Raw genomic sequence first — 18713 nt, 5'->3', positions numbered from 1 at the left:
TATACACTTCAGAAGGAAAACATACTGTAGGCTGTAGGTGCTTTACTCAGCCTGCATCTGGAAATGTGGCTGCTCAACACCTCACATGTCATGTCACAGAAAGGGTGGGAAGAGGAAAATTAGCTATCCAATCTTCCTGACACCTCCCACCTCCCTCCTGCAATCCAGTAATTTTGTTTGGCTTTCAAGCCTTTACCTGATCCTCTAGAAAAATATGACATCCTTTCTATGTATGGAGCGACAATTCCCATCTTTCCACCCCAGTCCCCTCTGCTGCTGCAGCTTGGATGTCCTCCAGTATCCCCAGTATCAGGTGCTCACTCCACAGGCAGGCCCTTGCTCAGCTTCCACGGTTCGTCTCTGTCTTAGATGGCATGGTTACTGTAGCTTATGTATGTCTGCTTGGAGGCCAACACTATAGAGGTATAGGAGAAGGAAAGGGATAAAAATACAGTGGGTGAGATTCAAGAAGGTGTAAATTAATCACCTCTCAGAGCCAATATTTGAGTCCAGATAGATGGGACAGGTTCTATTTATGCACGACTTTATCCAACTTGCAGGTGGAACCAACCATAATAGCAGGGTAATTTATATGAATAGTAAGCAACTAGTAACGTTTGTGATTGTTTTATTATTTTTATAAAGTATTACAGGAATGACATCGCCTGCGTTGTATTTCCAAATGAATATCCTATCCAAATTTAAATGTCAGTTGCAAAGTTGAAGAGAGAAGAATTTAGATTGTGCTGCATAATGAACTATTACAGTGCTGTAAAACAGAAACAGAGAAAATAGATTACACAAAACTGCATATCATCAAAACAAGTTTTGATCTTGATGGTTGCATTTTATTCCTTGATTGTTACATGGGGTGCAGTGCACAAATGGATTTCTATCAACACTATAAAAGCGATACATATGAGGATTTGCAAAATTGAGATTATTGCCAAGACAGTGATGCAGTTGCAGTCAGCATCATGAGCAATATCAATGTGGGTTCCTGCAATTACAGTACCAGAGTCAGGACAAACTCTGTCCTAATGTTTCCCTCACAGCTGATTGCACCATTAAATGCACGGTATAGGGCCACCAAGCAGATCATACTAGTGGTAGAGAATGCACTAGTAATCATTCAACTGCAAGTCTTTTACCACATGCAAATACCCTGAATCTCTGTGTGCACCAAGCAAAGCATGCAGCAGTCAGTGTGCTACAACATTTTTAACTGTAATCACCCCTTTAGAAGATAGAAAACGCTATTAAGACAAAATGTGATCCATCTTGGCGCCATAAGTGTTGTCATCAATGCTTGATAATGCCGCTTATTATTCTTTAACATGCCTGTCAGAATTTCATGTTAGGAATTTTATATCAGCTGTGAACAAAACACATAAGGCAGACGGCCTGAGGGCAGAACAGAGCTGGGAGTGACCATAACAATAAGTCCAACCTTTCACTGCTTGTCAAACTCGCACTACTTGTGAGAAGGCTGCGCGTGTGTGCAGTCATGCTTGTGTGCACACATATGTCTCTGTGCGTGTGTGTGTGTGGGGGTGGGTGGGTGTGTGAATGTGTACGTGTGTAACATTTTTAAATAAAATTGTCCTCAGCTTGCATGCATGGAGGTGGTAATCACACTACCAATCTGCCAATCTGCCCACAGCAGCCTTGGCTGATTGAGAAAGTCAGAGGGGATGAATCCAATCAGAAGACAGCTGAAAGCCAGAGTGGGGGCAAAAGTGCTGTAGAGGAGAGATGTGTAATGGTAAACGTGTGTTTCTGTATTTTTGTCAGTGCCAGGTTGGGTATGTGAATGGGGGCGGTATTCTCGCCATTTCATCCAAAGCATCTCTTCCTAGAGCAGCATTGATAAATGAACCTTATTTGAATATTTATGTGCTGCGAGGCCAAGATAAAGAATAGATGGTCCAGAAAGAATTGGAGCTGGCAGACCCATCTGTCTTTTCCTGTTCACTCTTATTGTTGTTGTATGTCCCATTACCACAAATTCCTTCTTTTGTCAACAGGGAAACAAATTACAGGGGACACACGGCTATCACTTGTCTCCTGCACTCAGGCAGAGTGGTGTCATCTCCCCACATTAACAGGCTTTACCATGCTGATTGGCCATTTACAGCACCACGCAGCAATATTGTCTATCCAAGTTAATGTCTGTTGGTCAAGGGTGCATTTGTGAGGGTGTGATTGCTGTCTTCTATTATTCAGGGTGCTGTATTCTAGCCAGAGGCAGCAAGGATGCTCTGTGCATAGTACAGGCAGGCATGGGATTCCAAGTGAACATTTAACAGAAATTAACAAGAGAAACGTGGTCAAACATAATAAAAGGGCAAGCTCATAGTCTACTAGGTTACCTGAGTGTCTAAAGTCCCTCACAAGGCTCCCCTCCCTCAACACAGTCTGACACACAAGCACAAAGAGCAGTTGTTAGTTGCACAGTTCAAACCAGAGGGGTCAGAATCAAGGCTCAATACGCGTAAATTGGCTCTAATAGGATGTGATAACCTTCTTCATTCCCTGAAGTGGAGATACGCCATACATGCAAGCGTGGGCGCAGGCTGTCTCAGCCCTAACGCTCATCATTCTATACTGTTCAACTCGTCAAAGTAAAAAATCAGAACTTTCAGTAATCAGAGCATGTGGTACTGCTTGATTGGATTTAAGCCTGCCCCCACACCAAACTGCCTACTCATACACTTTACCATGGTGATTGAAATATCCTCTTTTCCAACACTATACTGCCCGTCTCCCTCTTCCCTTTCAAAATCAGTAAAATGTGGGCTCCCCGTCGCACCTCATGATTCACAAATCCAGTGAAGCTGGAGTTAGTGAGGATGGAACTATGTTTTGTTCCTTGCATTGAAAATATTACATACTGTACATCCTGGTGTAACAAATTTAGTCCCTGCATTTATCAAACATGTATTATTATTTATCTTTCCTGCATACTGTGTAGTACCTGCATGTGTTGGGTGAACAAGAGTGTTAATCAATGTGTGAAACATACAGAAAATAATTGAAATAAACAATATAATTGGGCCTTGCTTGATCTATGAAGAGTAATGTACTCTAGCTGTGTAAGGTAGGCCATCATCGGAATTTAGCAGTAGTTTGGCCTGCTGTTGATCAATGAAATCCTCGGAGGCTGGGAAATTAATAACCCCAACTCTATGGTAGCTGATTTGAAGCCTCTCCTATCGATCCATCCTAATTATTCGTACGGTTCTGTTTGTCCTGCCTGCAATGACTCATGTTCAAGAAGAAGCCATAGCATAACACCACTTCAGCTGGCACTAAAAGCTTACTCCAATCTCCTGAACGCTCACATAACACTTGCTAATTTCCCAAACTGGTGAAGTGTAAAATAACGCTGGCATCAATTATGTTTACCTAAAAGGAATTCATCATTTTCAAGTAGACACGTGTATTCTATAACTGCTGTAATTTCACACCGAAACAGCTCATTGCATTAACATAAAAGCAACTCATGGTGGACGTCCACTGGAACATATTCCCTTCTTTTTACTGTCTCTCTGCGCTCTTATACTGCTACCTCAAGGAGTCTTGATACCAACCTTGTGTTTCGAGACTTTCGCACAGTTCAGACTTGGCCTCTCCGTTGGGCCTCAGGCCGCCTTTGGGGTTGAACTTGTTGGACATGGTGGCTGCGGTGACCACTGCCTTCAGGCTACGTTTGCGCTTGGGTACGTTCTGCTCTGGATGGAAGAGAACCACGTAGACCTTGGGCATGTAGAGCATTCCCAGAGAGACAGACGCACTAAGGCTTACAGAGATGGTCAGGGTTGTGGTCTGGATATACATCTGTATTATGGAAGAGACAGTGGAGAAAAAACAAAGAAAGAATTGTTAGGCCTCCGGTTTTAGAATCTCAGGTTAAGAAGATAGGCAAACAAAATACACACAACACCGATTTACCAAAGTTTAGTGTTTAGCCCATGGAGGAACATCAAAATCATATTACTCTCAGAGCCAATTATCTTATGAAGCAAAATAAAAAAAAAATTGGTTTCTGGGAGACTTGGTAATTAACTGTGAAATTCCTTTGATATGTTAAGACTTTCAAAGTCTTGCATATGGGACTGTTAAACTCACTGCATTCCAGTTATATTATGTGGATAGTATAGAAGATGATTTTTGTGTAAATGACAACTTTTTATGTAGAGGAACTAATCAACTTTGTGCAGCACACAATATCAAATCATAAGACATGGCATACAGTACACCATCCATGTCAGCATTCATATTCTATTACTTCCATGCTCTCGGTTCATCACTCTTAAGCTCTGCTTGTGGTTTTATTGGTGTGTTTGTGTGTTTATGACATATAACTATAGGAGCACCCTCCTGATGGGTGTCTATGTACAGATGTCTCAGCCCTGAGGTTTTAGGCTGCAGCATGAGGATTGTATGCTCTCTGAAGCCAATGACAGCTGTGATTCACAGCTGTGTAGCAGATATATAGCTACAGGCAACAAATAGAGCAGGAAGGAACATCCTAGAGCATATTAAAAGTGCCTGCAAGTGATTTTTCATGTTTCATGATAATCACTCCAGAGCTCATACACAGTCCATCTTTGATTTGTTGATATACTGAATGCACTGAGTCAGCGTTGTGAGAGTAGTGAAGGGGCTATAAAAAATAAAACAGGAAGATCATATTTGATATTGTCTCATGAATATGAAACGCTTTACATTTCAATTGAAGGAGCATAAACAAAACAAAGAAAGAAAATATGGTTTACGTGATCCCATCATCCTAAAATTCTCATTCTGTAAACAATCCTAATCACACTCCATCAAGTTAATGACACTTAACTACACTGAATTTGAAGACTTGTTTAGCAGTTAACCGAGTGATGCTACTGCAACACGTTATAGTCCTCCAGAGTGAACAACATGTGAATTGAAAACAAGAAAAAAGAACAGCCGACTTTCCCTTTTGGATTAGAATCACTGAGCTCCTCTAAAGTTGATGGACACAAGGCGAAGAGTGTAAATTGGAAACACAGCTGGCAGCCATCTCTCAAACAGATTTGCCTGAGGTTTAGAGTGACATTACATTTGCAGACATCACAAATGACTGAGTTGTGTGGCATGGGAATAGGCCACAGGGCCCTAAACCACAAGCACGTCAACACTTATAAATGATGTGTTTCTAATCTTATGGTTATGACATATGTTTGTATGTGCGCTTGCACAACATTAATCTTCTCATTTCAAGATGCCGACAGACTTTTACAAATTTTCGCAGCACCATGACCATCGTGGCTGTAGGTGCACAGAAGAATGTCAGTGATTACTTTCATTCAGTATTGTTCCCAAGAAGATAAGAGGTGTGATATGATTTTTAGCAAGGCATTCATGAAGCATCAGTCCATCTAGCCATTCATGTGTCTTTGCCCACATACTAAAGATAGTAAACTCCTTTGTAGGACATTCAATTTACTGTAGGTTCTAGCAGGAAAGCAAGAATGTACAAAAAGAAATATCATGACCTGTCATACAGTGACTATGATATATGTTGATGTAATAAGAAACTATAAAGCAGAATGGTACAAATGAAGCCCCTAAAGCCATGTCAGTTGAGAAAAAAAGGATGTCTGTGCAAAATGAGAGTGATAGGGCATTGTATTCCATCACTGCAAGCAGCACACAAGCATTCCTTGGTGATGGAGGGGGAGTGTTGTAATCTCCTGAGAAGATTACACATGGCCTGGGGTGAGTTCGGAACAATATTGCTACCCCTCTGGAGTACAGAGTGGAGTCACTCTGTGAGAGGAGCCAAGACCTTTGTCCACTTCCATCGGCCCTGGTGACATAAAACTTTCCCTGACACACCAATATGATTGCCAATCTGCTTCATCGGCACAGCAGGAGAACAAGACTGGGGACAGAAACCTCAGCAGGCGGAACCATTCGGAAGTTTCTTTGAAGCAGGAATGCTCCTTTTTGTCATTAGGTGTCAAATCCTCTGTCCAGCCAGCTGCCACAGCTGTCCCTGCCTATACGCAAAGCAGGCGCTGTGCATCGGGGCTCAACTCAGTGGGACCACCGACTCCATCTTTCTTCCTCATCTGAAATGTTTTGGCTTAGAGTTATCAGAATGTAGACAAAATTAAATTTAATTATGTGCAAAGTTTTTCAAAGGCTACTGTGATTCTGTACTGCTCTGCAACACCATTAAGTCTCATTTGGTTTGGTTCCAGAGTTACATACAGTTTTTGGTGGGGAATGTGTAACTATTTCGCTGGAGTAGCACAACAAACTTGAGAGGCAGTTAACTGTAGGCCAAAAAATGCCTTGCTTTCAATTATAAACTGGTTACTAAATAACAACTACTGCAATTAAATACACATGTTTTATGCAAGGATGGTCTCATTCATAAGAAAAGGTTCATATTTGATAATGTTTATATGATAATATTACATGAATAACAATGAACAGGGTAAAATCCATTTAAGAAAATGTAAGTAGCCTATCCGAAAAATGGAATATAGAACAAATTCAGGGCCTTATTTAACAGGCCTAAAGTTATCACATTACTATTAACCCCAACTTGCCATTTCTTGTTTATATCCTTTTGATGCTAAAATAATGTGATGTTGTGCTGTTACAGGGTGAAATAAAGATTTACCCACATGAAAAGATGGGGTGCTGAATGGAACATACAACTTTTATTTTACAATCTGGTCAAGTTCCATTTTATGGTGTAAATTAATATGACCTACATCCTCCTGATAACAAGATGACAAGTCTTATTAGAAGTGTTAATTGGATTGGATTAAAACATGTTGGCTTGAGTATCATTTCCTCTCTCAGTTGGTCCACCTGCTCTTCAGTGGCAGAGATGCAATAACGCTGTGCAAGTCTGAGTTAGATGGCAAAAATAGAAAAGTGAAAAGGGAAAGGAGTAAAATGTTTGCATGCTACAGTATACTGTGGTAACCTGTTTAAAGTCACAGTGAAACCGCATTTTAAGAGCATCTTGCTTCCTTAATGTGATGTATTTCCTGTTGAAACGGTGCGAGACATAATGCAGTGAGGTATCAATCAAATGTGTAAACCAATGGGATATCAGTTAGGGAGAGAAACAATTGTATTTGATGGGAGGGGCAGAGAGGCGGGATTGTTTAAAAATCTGTGATGGTTTTATTGGTTGGAATTTCCATGTACGCCTACTAGTACACCATGAAGTAATCAGATTTCCAGGAAGTAAAAGTAATGAGATTTTGATATAAAAATACAATAAAATAAATTAAAAAAATTTGGGGCATAAATTGTCAAATAGATGTATGGTATGATAGTTAGAATGAGCTGAAAAGGCGAAAAAGTCATTTTTTATTTCAGTGTGACTTTAATATTGGAGTACGCCAGGCATCTTGGCCAGGTTTGTCAGAATCAGAGTGCGTGCTTCATCTGGTTATTCTAACTGAGTTATGATGTTTACATGCATCAGCCAGTTCCAGGTTGCTTGAGTAACTGGTTTAAGAACTGAATTGTCTGAGCATGCAAGCGTAGCATACTGATACATACTGAGCCTTTCTACCACAGTAAACAATAATCAGCCTGGACAACTGGTGTTCAGGGAAACAGATACAAGTCCATGTTATTGTGTTTTAATGTTACATTATTGCTACATCGTAAAATGGTCCTATGATTAGTGAGTTAATAGAACAGGTTGACAAACTAACTCAGCATTAATTATGTAGGGGGGCAGGAATCTAGCTTCAGGAAAAAAGGTGGGACAGCCCTGCTGCCTGCTGATACTTGGGATTTAACCAAATCTGTAAAAACACAGTATTTGGCAATGAAGAGCTGATGGAGTTCAAACAAATATGGATACTATGCCAAGCAAAATCAAAATTTCTACTTTTGTTTTTTGTGTTTTGTTTTGTTTTGAACAAACAAATTATGAATAATTTGGGGTTATTGTTTTGTTTGTTTTACAGTAATTCAATTGATTGAACATGGCAGACTTAGAACAAAGAAAACTTAAGACATGACTCAAGGTGCAGTGTTTCTCTCTTCCAATTCCCTCTTCCTGATCTCCCTGACTAATTTATCTTCCTGCGCAACTTGGCTGGCTGACACCAACAGCAAGAAAAAGGCAGACAACTCAGAGTTTTGCCAGACAATTTCCCCACCAACATAGTAATGTGGGTTATATTTCTCAAAAGATCTTAATGGGCTGCCATAATGAAATTACAGATTTGAAGGATGGACTTGCAATGCTTGCCCTCCTCTTTTTCACTGGAAAGTCAAGTGCAAACACAGAGAGGATTTGAGGAGGCCATGCAGTGATGCAAGCACACTTAGCAGATATAGTGAAGTGTCTTGAGCAGCTAGAAATCTATCTTAATATTACTAATTTACTAGAACCACATTTTTGAACTGGTAGTAGAATAATTATAGTGGCTCAGAAACTACAGTATACAAATTCAGTGAAGCTTGATGTGTTTGGAAAGCATTGACTGTATTTTCCCTGCACAATGCATCTACAGCCCTAAAACCTTCTTGCATGAATAGTGGTCTTATGGGAGGCTACTTATTAACCAAGCAAACTGTAACACTAAAAAAGATTTGAGCCATAAAAGACAATAGGCCTGTAGCTTATGCCTACTGTCATAACAAAACGTTAGGCTCCCTATAGGCCTAAATGCTATACAAAAGTTTGAGCAAGAGTTTTGAACTTATACATTTTTTTTATACATTTTATGCCAATGCATTTGAGATAAATAAACACAACACCTCTATTTTAGCAAGTTCTACAACAGATCATTGCCATATCTGGTTTCCAAATGCATATACACATTTTTAATTGGATTGATACAGATCTGGATGGCCCCATGTTACATCATACTTGACACGTACAATGTATTTTGACCGATGATCTCCAGCAACTACTCTCTAATAAAAAGAAATTCAAACTCAAACTATAAATGAATTAGTTTCCTGGCCCACACAGCTTTGTTAAAATTTGTTCAACAGGACGATTTACATATCACCAATATTTTCCTACAACATTCCTACGACATTCCTGTAAGGGTTATTGCAGTCGATGGGTTTACAGTGAGCTTCGCAACAGGGAAATACAGCCAGTTACCACTGAGGTAAACAAAGAGCTTTTCACTGCATGAAAAGGGCCCGTCCAAGCCACCGGTACTGTAAGATCTGGCTATCTGCATCCTCGTACCTTTGGTGATGAAATCCTGCCTCTGAATTATTGCACATGCTACTAGTATATGCTAGCACAGATAACAACATGTAAATATGAACACATTAATAGGATTATCCTCATCTAAGACTGCCTGTTCCTGCATCCACATATATTTTTCATTCCAGCTGTCCCTATGCATATCATTTGATGTACTTACTAACATCAAAGGGTTGGAGTCATGACCGTATTTTTGATCATGCTTTATAATTTGCTTGGTTTTGTAAAAAAAAAAAAGAAAATGTGGAAAAAAGCTCAAGATGGTCATAATAATATATTGTTGTTCTGACTGGTGGGGAAGTAAAGCTGCTTTAATAGGTGTTTAGGCATTTGCTTCTACATACAGAATGTCCATGCACACTTCTTCACTACATCGCCTTTCAACACACTTCCCTTTTTTGTTGCTGGCAATCTAAAGGCTCCTATTAAGGTTGTTATTGTGCACCTCCCTAGCATTCCTGGTCCCATAGTGATACTTCCATGGCAATCATGACTTCTACACGGCATCTGCCTTTATCACAGCCCATTCATGCTGCATCTTTTGCCCTTACACAAGCCTGGTGCCCAAACAAAAAGCTTCGGAAAACATACTTTACGAACTAGATGTAATTTTCCCCAGTAACACAATAATGCACTTCCAGTTAGCCGCCAGACAAAGTACCTATAAGGGTTATATGAATTCTTTAAGTCGCTGAGATGCACATTTTTGATTTAGAATGTGAATCAGTGTTGAGCACCCCCAACATTACATGAGCACTTGTAAGAGGTAATCTGTGATTCAATTCCAACTGATAAGAAACATCAAAAGCCACAGTAATTTTCACTGGGTTATGCTACTTCACAAGCAAGTCTTATCTATTTTTATGTGCATGAATGTGCAGTGATTGACTACTTGGTATTCCCACTCAGTGAAGCTGAATCAAACACACTGAGAAACACAATTAAAGAAAACACATCCAAGCAAACTTGAGGTGAAATGAATTATCCTCACAAGTCAGCTCTAAAAGCCTTGTAATCCCCACAGTAGAGCACAAAGCCCATCATCTTGTGATGAATAGTGGCAGCATCCACAAATACAAGAGGCTGATGCTATACAACAAGCACAATTTGAGTGGCCATTTTCTTCACAATGAACAGCACACAAAATATACAGTACATCCAGTTGGAAAACTGACAGCCAATTATTTGTGTGCACAAGTGAATTTAATTGACTCACTGTCATTGTGCACTTGCTATATACAATTCTTAGCGAGTGAATTGGCATCTGTGCACAGACCTCAAAACAAGGGAGCCTGGGTAATAATGACAAAAGCTTTCTTGGTCATTTTTTACTTGCACTGCATTTAAAATGGAACATTTACCTTTTCTGCTGACTGCGAGGTCCCAAAGAAGATAGGGATGAAGGCGAGCCACACGATGCAGGTGGTGTACATGGTGAAGCCGATGGGCTTGGCCTCGTTGAATGTCTCTGGCACCCCTCTGGTCTTGATGGCGTACACTGTGCAGGTGACCATGAGCAACATGCTATACCCCAGCAGGCAGATTAGGGACAGGTCTGATATATCACATTTCAGAACACCACGGGCCATTACAGGATTGGCTGTACGCTGGTCCTCATAGTCGATGATGGCTTGGGATGGATCCACACCAAACCAGATGCACACCCCAAGTAGCTGCACTGATATCAGGCTGAACGTGATGACTAACTGGGAGGCGGGGGAGATGAACCGAGGGGCGCTGACCGACATCTTACCCTGCTCAAAGATTCGGTAGATCCGATTGGTCTTGGTAAGCAGCGCCGCGTAGCTGATGCTCATACCCAGGCCCAGGAAAATCCTCCGCAGAGAGCATATGCCTACGTCAGGAGTGGAGATCATGAGGAATGTTGTGGCATAGCACAGAAAGATACCCGTCAGCAGCACGTAGCTGAGCTCTCGACCCGATGCCTTAACGATGGGCGTGTCATTGTAGCGTATGAAGGTGATCACCACAAACAGAGTCGCCATGATGCCCAGGACCGCGATGAGGACGGGGATGACCGCCCAGGGGGAGCTCCACTCCAGCTTGACAATGGGGATGGGAACGCAGCCAGTGTGGTTCTCATTAGGCCTCAAATCAAAGCGGCACATCTTGCAGGTATAAGTGTCTGCCTGATACTGGTAACCATCACAATTCTCACAGTGCCAACAGCATGGAATTCCCTTCACCGTCTTCTTGCGCTGCCCGGCACGGCAGGGTTGGCTGCAGATAGAAGACGGGACTTCTCGTGTTGCGCCGGGCCACTGCATCTCATTGGTCTGGAAATGTATTAGAAAGGAGAGGAATATGGAGAAATAGTCTGTTTATTCAGCCTCATAATACTAATGCTGCATTACTCATATCCGTCTTTCCCTTCCACCAAACTCACACATTTACTTACTTCAATAAAAACGTCAGTGAAACCCAAACAAGTTAAATAAGTACTGCATGGTCTCCCAGTATTATTACATTTGGATAAGCTCATAATGAGAAATAAAGAGGTTTATGCTAACTCTTCAATATATGTATAAAGCAAAAACATTAACAAAATTTACAATATGTGGCTACATATTGTTAGTTACATAGTAAACAATGCACTGAATTATGCACAATTCAATTAACTCTTGGTAAATTCGTATTAAATACACAGAAGCATATAGGATAGAAGGATGAAAAAAACAGTAAATATTCACCACTTGACAAGACCATAGTCTTTTTTGATCAAGAAATCATTAGGTAAAAACTAGTCTTACGGCATGGAATTATTAAGAGTTAATTAACTCATCAGGAAGCTACACTGGTGTTTAATTAGATACTTACAAGGCATGTTCCACTAAATTGAGGAATGATATTAAATATGGTTGTGTGGTACTGTAATTCCAACATAGTGTAATGTAATACCATATGTCTGTGCTGTCGCACTGACATTATTTTATTACCATGCGGTTCGCTTAAGAGGCCTTATTAACTGCAATAGTGTAAGATAGGGTGGATCCAATCATTCAAATAAACATCTGGATGGTTTGGCTGATTATTTTAGTCTCCAGAAAATTACATCTCCATATGGCATCCATTTTTGCTTTTCCTTAGGGGTCTCTGTCAGGGGAAGCTGTTGGTAAGTGGATCTGCAGCGGTAACTCACAGCAGGACCTCGATGTCTACAATAATCTAATACCTTACCTATGTGCTTCAACAAGAGGAACTGCTGGGGCCTCATGTATAAATGATGCATAAGCACAAAAAGGATGCATACACATCCTTGCACCCAAGTTTGGCATTTGTATAAAGCAAATTTGATCTGCACATTCTCTACACCATGCATATGCATATGTTGAAGGGGGTATGGGTGTATGATGTGGAGGTGCTGAATGTCAAAATTAGGCTAATGCAAAAAGATGCTCTTGTCTTTTCACTCCATTACAGACCTCATTAGCATAATTTAAAGTGGAAATATTGTGGAAATACACACCATGGGTTGACCTACATCGCTTTTTAGCCTCTATGTTTATAAATTCTAAACTCAACCAAGAAGAGGATGATTTATTATATCCCTTGACTGTTGCCCTATAAAACCTGACTGTCACCTAAGCTACATGCATCTAAGATAACTTCTGATAACAGTAAGAGTTACAAGAAGGCACTGCACCATAATGAGTTGAGCCCTTATATGCGTGGCAATATTGAAATTGCTGTAATTTTCGTGTGTTATGCTCACAGTTACAGACGTGCAGTGGCTGCTTTGGCACCGCTGGAGACAATAAAAGACTTAAATGAGAAAGTGTATTTCGAGGTCATGATGATTTTCTTGCTCTTGGTGGTGATGTGTGCACTTTATTATGGTTGCCATCACTTCAATTTTCACAAATTTTCTTTTATGCCTAATGCTAATGAAATGGGCAAAAATAATATGTTTTACTGGACTCATGGCTGTCGTCGTTCACAGTTGGTGAAGCCGCAGTTGTTTAAGTTTATTGCCATGTGCTTTTTTTATTTTCTTGTCAAGAAGATTTGAATGAGTAATTCAGTGCTTAACAGCCAAACATGAGGTGTCTCAACAACACCTCAACTGACGAAGTTGACGTGGATATCTATCACTCATTTTTTCATAAAACGCAACAATATTACAGACATATTTGTATTATAATTGAAGATATTCATACGTCTAAGTGGAGCTGGTCTGTCCAGTGGCCGATGATCTTGTATTCCGTGGTGTTATTTGTCATCTGGTACTGGTAGATTTCATAGCGACCGGGGGCGTCTCCATTCACGTTGAAGATCACTGGAGTGCCAGCAATTCCTGAGGAGGAAAAGGAATAAGTTTTTTGTTAGAATCATAGAGACGCTGATATTGCAGAAACTCAAACTCCTTTACAGATTTCACTGTTTTGAAGTACAGAATTCAACTTTCTGCTGAGTTCCAGTGTTGGACATTACGAACTCAAGCCTTTGTTGTCGTAATGCTCTGAAATTAAATGAGGCCGCAAAGGGACTTCACGGCAATAATGTTATACTGTTAATGATGGGAGCAAAATGGATGCTGACAGCCATGTTGTCCTGGTCCTTTGAGGAGGGCCAGGGCTGCTGTCTGTTCATGTTCCCATATCATTTCACACTCCTTCATTCTGCCTATTGCCCCATCGCTTGTTATCCTCAAGGTCCCCTCTCCGAGTGCTAACGAATGACAGCACTGATTCTGATTACCACTTTGAGGTCTCTCTCATCCCTCTGCTTCGTCTGTCTGCCTGTTCCGAAGCGAGCCTGCAACCCCCTCTCCAACTTCACAACTTGTTATAAAATTGGGGTGTGAGGGAATGAGGATTCGCAGATTTAGTGGCGAGAGCCCACAACAGAGCTCACCAGCAGCATCTCTGAGGAAAGGAGCATTAATAGCATCCGCATCTCTCTTTATCTATTTGCCCCCACGCCATTCTCTTTCTCTCTTCCACAGCACAGTGCTTTCCCTCAATATTCAACATTTCTGTATATCTAAAATGTTGAAATATGTTGAAGTGGTGGGCAAAAGCTTATTTAGTAAATAAACCATGGACACAATGCCATAAGTTCTAATTTGTCTAAATTGCAGGTGAAATGTGTTTTAATTGCATAGTAAATAGTTGGATGCACTGCACAATATATTCTACAGATATTTTAGAATGGATTGGGGAATATGGTAAAGGTGACAGTAGTGATAGCACCCAGGAAGATTTTCCGGAGACAAGAATACATTTTTCTGGTTCAAAACAGATAAAGAATATACAAATTCCCCAGACTTGACAGCTTGATGGCATCAGAAATCTGAGTCTCAGCTCTCATGTTCGTGGCGTTGGGAGAGAGTCGTTGATGTTCACGAGTATTGATTCGACTTTCTTATATGCCATAGGAATAAAAGGAATTATTTAACTGAGTGTTTTTCCCTTTGATAGGTCACAGCATCGATTGCGGATTGTTGTTGAATCCTGTGAGTCAGAGAAGTTTGGAGTATAGACTTCTTTTCTCTCCTCTGCAAATGTGTGTGTGTGTGTGTGTGCATCAGGGGTCTCATCAACTCCCATGGGTTTTAATTGCATTACCAGTATCATGTTGCATTATCTACAGGGCATGTCTAAGACAACAACGATCTGTCACGCGCATTAATGAAGATTTTCTTGCACACTTCAGCAAGGGAGGGAACCAAGCAGGATGTATTTTTCCATTAATTTGAATGGCTTGACCGATTATTGGTAAACAGAATACATGAATATATATGTTATACAATGAATATTTCACCTTCACCCATTTTAAAACTTCACATATGTTATTCCTGTGCCCCAGTACAGTCAGTCAATGTCAGTGAACACGCACCACTCTTTCCTAAAGTTAGAAACTGCAGAACTAAGCCTTGACTTTGTGATTGTCACTGGGATGTCAAATCTCCACTGCTCCATAGACAATGAATGGGGTGCTGACTTTGTGAAGCCATAAGGTTTTTGTGTGAGTTCTTGCACCCAAGTGAGGTTTAAATTCTGCTTCATATCTGTTAGCAATGCTCGAATATGAACTTAATTTTGGTATGACAACTCAAATTAGCATTTTAAGGCTCCACAAAGTCAGAGCCCCATTCATTGTCAATGGGGCCCCTGATTTTACACCCCAGTGACATCACAAACTCAATGGTATGGTTATATCTCTGATTTCCAGCTTCAGGAAAGAGTGGTGCAAGTTCACAAAGGTTGACTAAACTGTCCTGGGGCAGAGAAAAAACATATGTGAATTCTTAAAATGGGTGGCATTCCCCTTTAAATAGTAAACAGACATTGCTATTTTCATGCATATCAGCTAATGTTAACTAACATAGCTTGTTTAATAACTGGGTTTTCATTTTAGCCCTAGATATTTGAGGAAATGCTACTCAAAAAAAGATAAACTCATCAGCTGCAGCTCTGCTCAACTGCATTAAATGGAGGCGGAAGATGAAATGTGCACAAGAAGTGTTTACACAGTGTATTGATAATAATTACCCTACTTTCTTAATACATTATTAATAGGCAATTTTCAGTCAGACAGAAAATGAGCATGTCGACGTGGTTCAGATTTACTTGAGTTTTGTTTTTCCAACCCTGCTGATACTATTCTCAATTTTAAGATTGGTTGTTTTATTGAAAGTATAATACTGGCAGCCTCTTCAGTGATTTTCTCACCATTATTCAAACAACTCATTCTCAGGATCTCATGGTTGGTACTGTAACGGTTTGAAGAATGACCCTCCACTCCTACCTACGCCATTACTCAAAGCAATGGGAAATCTAATATGTTTAGAAATGTTTAATCAAAAATCATCAAAACACATATATTGCTTTTCTGCTGTTGTTTTGTAGGACTTGAGAGGCTAAAGGTGGCTCCAGTACACTGTAGCTTTGATGAAGGCATTTGTTACAAACTTAACAATAAAACAGCAAAAATACAATTGCCACCATTCCCTCATAAATGCAAAACAGAAACTTTGAAATACTAAGATTCAGCTGTCAGAGGCTGTAATTTATGGCTACTCTAAATGGAGGCCGAGCCTTGCATGGTTATTAGTCATCCAATTGAGCAGAGTTAAGGGCCAGTGCTGGGGTTGATTATCTTTTCAGCTTCCACTCTTCTTTTTGTGACACTGACCTCAGAAATAGTTTCGTGTTTCCAGCTTATCCTCCCCTCTCCGTTTGCCGTGCTGCTTAATTTCCCTAGTTTCTCGGTCAGGAGACAGGCATTTGGAGTATATACTTCTCATCACTGTAATTTAAGATCCTTTTAAAGGCAGTTACAACAGTTAACCATCTTTATGTCGTGGTCTGAGGGAAATACTTTATCCTGATATGCAGCAGTATATGGCCCATTATTTTTTGTACAACCACACATCTACAGCGAACTTTTTTAAAGCAATATTCCACTTAGTGTTAACATGGGGGAGGGGTTATTTGGCACTTGACCGCCATGAAAACCATAATATAAACATTGCCTGTCGATATTATAAACTACTCACTAAGATCGGGGACGAGTTTGTAGCATTGGGATTGTTACTTCCCATTCATTTGAATGAGGCCAAGAAAATAGCCTGAAAACTGACATTTAGCACGTTTGTGACCAGATTCAACAACAGATCCCGCTTTTAAGACAACAAAACAGTCTTGGGTCTGTCGTCAGTTTGCATTTCTATTCTTGCTTTAAACTAAAATTAGTATTTAAAAATAAAAGTAGATCCGGTCTCCCAAACAGGAACTGTCTCTCCTAAATGGTATCCCTCCGCTATGTTCTCTTCTATTAATAAAAATGCTATTCGACAAAATTATGTTCTAAAACACTGGACCCACAGTCAATTGAAAGTCACAGCAGCGGGATCTGTTGTTGAATCTGTTCACGAACTTTATGAAATGTACGTTTTCAGGCTATTTTCGTGGCCTCATTCAAATGAATGGGAAGTAAAAATCCGAACGCTACAAACTCGTCCAGCTGCATCGGATCTTAGTGATTAGTTTATATTCTGGTTTTCATGGCGGTAAAGTGCCGAATAACCCCCATGTTAAAACTAAGTAAAATGTTGCTTTAACACTGTGCTAAATTACAGTTGGCAAAGACTGGGCATTTCACATCAGTGCTATATGATGTTTGAATGAGTGGGTCGTCAAGTTACATTCAAAATGGCTCAATCAGTTATCAAACCTCATGAAAACTGGCAGTCTTGAAAAACATTGTTGAGTCCTGATACTGCATGGTCACCAGCCAACCTTTAATCACAACCCTTTGAAATGTTCTCACCACCTTACAATCTGGTTTATATAAAGGTCCCTGTGTGACTCAATGTCCTTTGAAAAAAGAAATGAAATAGCATAGAGTGTCACTGAGTACATGCTATTCATGAATATAGCCAGGGACATTTTCCTTATAGGGATTACAGTGTAAATGGCATGTATCAGACAGTATCACCTTCATCAACAATATCTGTAGAGGCCAGGTTTCTTCTTTCCTTTAGTCAGCATGGGTGTCTATAGACAATTCCCAGAATACTGCGGGATCGTGTGGACACTTCCCGTCGTTTTCCTTAAAACCTTTTAAATTCTCCATTCCACTGTGCTGAAAGACTCTTAAAAGCAATGTATTCCGGTAATGTGTTGTAGCATTGATTTTCTAGCCATTCTAGTTGTAACCCCAATGGCTTCAGTGCTGAGAAGGCTTCCAGTAACATAACTCCATGAATCAAATAATGCAGAAAGTATTTAAGTTTTAATTTCTATAACAAGCAGCCCCAGCGCTATAGGATAATTGATCTATCTTGTGAAACTTTAACCGAATATGACTTCAGGATACACCTCCAAACAGGGTTTTTTTTTTCTCAGGAGGAGGTTTTACACAAATGAGGAGTGACCTGATTACATAGTAATAAGCACGCTCAGGAACAGGTAAACAATGTTTTGACTTTGAAGTTGGGGGCTACAGTAATACATTGCTGAGTGCTGCACCGTCTCCTTTCCATCTCCATTAGGGAAATAAAGATACATCGCTTCTCAAAAATCATCTATGCTCATGTTTACTTTAACAGTTCCTCTTATATGAATCCATAACCTAAAAGACCTCTGATGAAGTTAATTCAATCTCATCTCCTGTACTTTAGCGTTTACATCACGGTACTTGCCATTTGGTGACTGCCCCACTCGCAGAGATCCTGCTCTGTAATTGTCATCCAAATAAATGTATCCATTACTGTATAATTACCCGTGAGGGTGGAGCAGTGTTGTGACTATGTCAGTATGCTCTTGTTGCATTCTGCTTGATTGCATGAACACTCTGTCATCCTGACCCTCTACTCATCTGATGTATAATTAGTTCAAGTTATTATAACCACTAGCGTTGACCTCCGTTAGACCCCGTTCTGCAGAAAGAAGGGTTACATCTTTATGTATTTACATGCACATTAATATTCTGA

General features: G+C 40.2%; 1 protein-coding gene across 2 annotated transcripts in view; it reads right to left on the bottom strand.

Annotated features, from left to right (window-relative positions):
- Nucleotides 1–365: 365 nt before the first annotated feature.
- Nucleotides 366–18713, bottom strand: part of LOC139907983 (metabotropic glutamate receptor 4-like) — a 135016-nt gene continuing 116668 nt past the window's right edge. For both annotated transcript variants that reach the window (XM_071894526.2, XM_071894527.2), the window contains 4 exons: nucleotides 13432–13568; nucleotides 10615–11550; nucleotides 3594–3840; nucleotides 366–415 (listed from right to left, as the gene is read on the bottom strand). In XM_071894526.2, the coding sequence (XP_071750627.1) occupies nucleotides 366–415; nucleotides 3594–3840; nucleotides 10615–11550; nucleotides 13432–13568 (1370 nt within the window). The remainder of the gene's footprint in view (nucleotides 416–3593; nucleotides 3841–10614; nucleotides 11551–13431; nucleotides 13569–18713) is intronic.

The sequence above is a fragment of the Centroberyx gerrardi genome, chromosome 14 (assembly GCF_048128805.1).
Source record: "Centroberyx gerrardi isolate f3 chromosome 14, fCenGer3.hap1.cur.20231027, whole genome shotgun sequence".
NCBI classification, from domain to species: domain Eukaryota; kingdom Metazoa; phylum Chordata; class Actinopteri; order Beryciformes; family Berycidae; genus Centroberyx; species Centroberyx gerrardi.
The sequence above is the reverse complement of the archived record's forward strand: the minus strand, read 5'-3'. Positions and strand labels throughout refer to the sequence as shown.